Source organism: Gadus morhua, chromosome 22 (genome assembly GCF_902167405.1).
Source record: "Gadus morhua chromosome 22, gadMor3.0, whole genome shotgun sequence".
Classification (NCBI taxonomy): Eukaryota; Metazoa; Chordata; class Actinopteri; order Gadiformes; family Gadidae; genus Gadus; species Gadus morhua.
The window spans coordinates 19,538,522-19,541,979 of NC_044069.1; the positions used below are offsets into that span (position 1 = coordinate 19,538,522).

Consider the following 3,458-nt stretch of genomic DNA (forward strand, 5'->3'; position numbering starts at 1 on the left):
AGCGTGCTTTTGAATGATGAAGACCAGGTTCAGGCCATCTTCCTGCAAAGCGCTGGAGGTGCACCACACCTTCGTACCTCACGTAAGTAATCACTCAACAGGATTTTTAGAATACTAAGAGTAAATCAAAAAAACATTTATTATTTTCTCAGGAGGTATATATCATTTTTTCATTTCTTTTCTTTACCATTTCAGGTCATAACAGCATGTGCCATCCTCCACAACATCTGCCTTGGGGCCGATGACATCATGGCCCCAGAGGAGGATGAGCCTGAGGACGATGTAGAGGAGGATGAGGGGGCGATGGTTTGGAGGCAGTCAGTGGTGCTCCCTGGCGGGACCAGCTGTCTGCAGAGGTGTCTGCCCTGGAGGAGGCCCCCCCTGACCACCAATATATACAGGCAAGTAATATAATTGAAAAGCTATTTCTATTTATTTAAAATGTTTTGTAGAATAGTTTTACCCGTTCAAATAATTTGTGGCAAGATTTCTTTTGTCAAAATAAGGTTGTGTAGTATTTAGTATGCACTCTTATTCTTGCCCTTTTCCAAATATATTTTAGTGACATGGCAGCCGTCGATTGAGTCAGCCCTGCAAACCCCTTCGGTGCGGTGGACAGTGGAGAGGCATATCCAGCACACTCTGGAGACCACCCCTGGATGTCCCACTGACAGGAGAGACACCAGAGTCTTTAATGTGGCAGCCCATCCGGGTCCAGCAGCACCACCAGGGGCTCCCTGCTCTGCTGAATCGTTATGTTTTTGTATATAGTAGTTTTCCAAGTATATAGTATATATAAGTTTATATAGTAGTTTTATAATAATTGTTGTAAATAGTCACATGAATGTTTTGTTGTAAATAGTTTTATTGTTTTATACATGTTTTATAAGTTTTATACAAATAAATTAGTTAATAATAAATATTTAATAAAAAAGTTAGTTAATAAATAGTTAAATAATAAATAGTAAAATAAGTTAAATAATATTAATAAACAATGTTAACAGAACTGAAATTATTTGTCAGCAATACGCTCCAAAATTGAAAAAAAACGGTCCATTCTCTCCCTGCTCTCCTGGGCTCTTCTCTCCTCTGCCTCCCTGTTCAGCCTCATGTCCTCTTTAATCAATTCGAACATTTCGCCCTCTCTGTCCCTCTTTCTGGACTTCCTCCTGGACCTGCTCTCCTCCTCATCCTTCTCCTCCACCTCCAAATCCACCACTGCCGTACTTGGCCCTGGTGTGTCCTCAGGGATGGAGGCAATTAGGACAGGGGGGTTGGTGGAATGCCTCTGTCCCAATACCTCATCCATGAGGACAAACCAGGGCCAAGTGGCAGCAGTGGGTTTCCCACCTACCCCCTCTCCTGACCCTGGATACTTGCAATCCTAAGGCAGAGGAAATCAATCATGGCAGTTAACAACAACAGCAGTATCAAAACAAAGTTCAGCAAAAGTGTTTATTAACTTGCATGGTTAAAACAAATAATGTATATTTAAAATGACCTGTACATACTTTATATATTTTTTTTAAATTATCCCATTTTTTCTTTGCCTGCAGGGGAGTCACATTCCCCTGCAGGCCTATTTTCTCCAGAATTGTCCTAAACACAGAGAGATTATTAATCAGAGAAAACAAGAGACACATTTATCAATCATGTTAATAGCCCATGTTAACAATAGGCCATTTATAATACATACATTTGACCATCTTGTAAAGGTTACATTTAAATTAGCCCTCATCCTATATGAAGCCCATAATAATAAGACAACCAGTAGAAGTCAAAACACCCTTTTTCTTTGTGTGTTTTTCGAGTGCTGTCTAGTACTGATGCGAGCTGTGACTTTTTTTTGTCTTTCTTTAATAACCCAAAATAGGACATCGTAGTAAACGATTTCTGTGGATGTTGTATCTGTCCTGCTTTTCAATGAGGGCTAATTTAACTAACCTTTACAAGATGGTCAAATGTAGATATACAAATGGCCTATAATAATTTTTATAAACTAACTTACGATATAAATAAACGATTGTTTCCTTACCCCCAAGCCACACTCGCCGAATGTTTCACCCCGGTGAAGAGCTCGTCGTTCTCCCCCCTGAGTTTGATCAATTGAGCAGTATGCTCCTTGCTCCCTAAAGCAAAACCAAATGTTAGAATTCGTTTTACTTTACACTAACAAACAAAAGCAGCTTAAATAGCAAAATAACCAAGTTAGCTGTGTAATCAATCCCAACGTCTGTAACGTTACGGTCTGAAAACCAGGGTCCACAACCTGTGTTCGCGTTGGTCCATTTATCTAACGTTACAGAATAGCAAATTATCTATATAATCGCCCCAATTTCGGTAAATAAAACCATTTTGACCGCTTAAATTTAAAACTATAGGGCTTAACGGGTGTTCTTTGTTACCGTTACAGCTTCACTAACTGTAACGTTACCTTACTTATATTGCCTATTACTTTAATGAAATAAGTTTTAAGGATAACTTATTTGTGTTTTTAACGATACAAATTAGTATTTTAACATTTGTATCGTTAAATACTCGAGTGACTGGAAACCAAATACTTACATTTAAATGAAAAAGTCAAATCCACATTCTCCGCCATTATTTGTTTTATTTTTTGGATTGAATGCGCAATGAATCTTGGGAGGGATACGTTGGGCCGTGAAGGATCTTGGGATACGTTGGGCCGCGAAGGATACAGCCGATGCATCCTTAAAATCCGGGAAAAGAAGGCTGCATTCGTAGGCCGCATTTGAAGGACCCTTGGAATTGGGACAGCACTTGGCGCGTCGCTGTGACGCAATCGGCGTCGACGCATCCTTCGAATGCAGCCTTCGAAGGATGCGTCCCCTGAATTGGGACACAGCCTGTATGTACCCTATTTTAAGTCCACTATATAGTGCCCTATATAGTGGACTATATAGTGCCCTATATAGTGGACTATATAGTGCCCTATATAGTGGACCACTGAGAATTCGAACACCCTACAAAATGGCGTGCACCCTATTTAGTGCACTACATCCATGATAGGGAAAGATTTCGAACACAGCTATTGTGTTTACCTCTTCCTCCCTCTCTCTCTATCTCTCTCCCCCTCTGCTCTCCCTCTCTCTCTCTCACCAACCTGGTGAGACTCCTTCCCGTTAGCTTATTATTAGCACGCATGGGTGGGAGGGGGGATCAAAGAGGTGATACGTCGATGTCACCATCTGTACGACACTCCCCCCACACACACACACCTGCACATCCCTCCACCCCATCTCTCTCTGTTTTATACAAACCCCAAGGATGTGTGTGTCTGTGCATGTGTTTGTGTGTTTGTGCGTGTGTGTGTGTGTGTGTGTGACTCTTTTTTGTGCATGTGAGTGTGTGTGTGTGTGTGAGTGTCTGTGTGTATGTGTGTGTGAGCGTGTGTTTGCGGTGTGTGTGTGTGTGTGTGTGTGCGTCTGTGTGTCTGT

At 41.3% G+C, this 3,458-nt stretch overlaps 1 protein-coding gene across 4 annotated transcripts; it reads right to left on the reverse strand.

The window, feature by feature from the left end:
- Positions 1–886: 886 nt before the first annotated feature.
- LOC115536370 (uncharacterized) lies at positions 887–2,725 on the reverse strand. 4 transcript variants are annotated; one of them, XR_003974666.1, is made up of 4 exons: positions 2,566–2,725; positions 2,036–2,129; positions 1,512–1,599; positions 887–1,384 (listed from the first exon to the last, which is right to left on the reverse strand). XR_003974666.1 is itself a non-coding variant. In XM_030348185.1 (4 exons), the coding sequence occupies exons 1-4, from the start codon at positions 2,708–2,710 to the stop codon at positions 1,013–1,015; spliced, it is 645 nt and encodes a 214-aa protein (XP_030204045.1). In that variant the 5' UTR covers positions 2,711–2,725; the 3' UTR covers positions 887–1,012. The 4 variants fall into 4 exon arrangements, 1 of the variants encoding a protein (XP_030204045.1); XM_030348185.1 differs by having other exon boundaries at positions 1,566–1,599; XR_003974665.1 differs by having other exon boundaries at positions 1,512–2,129.
- Positions 2,726–3,458: the final 733 nt, after the last annotated feature.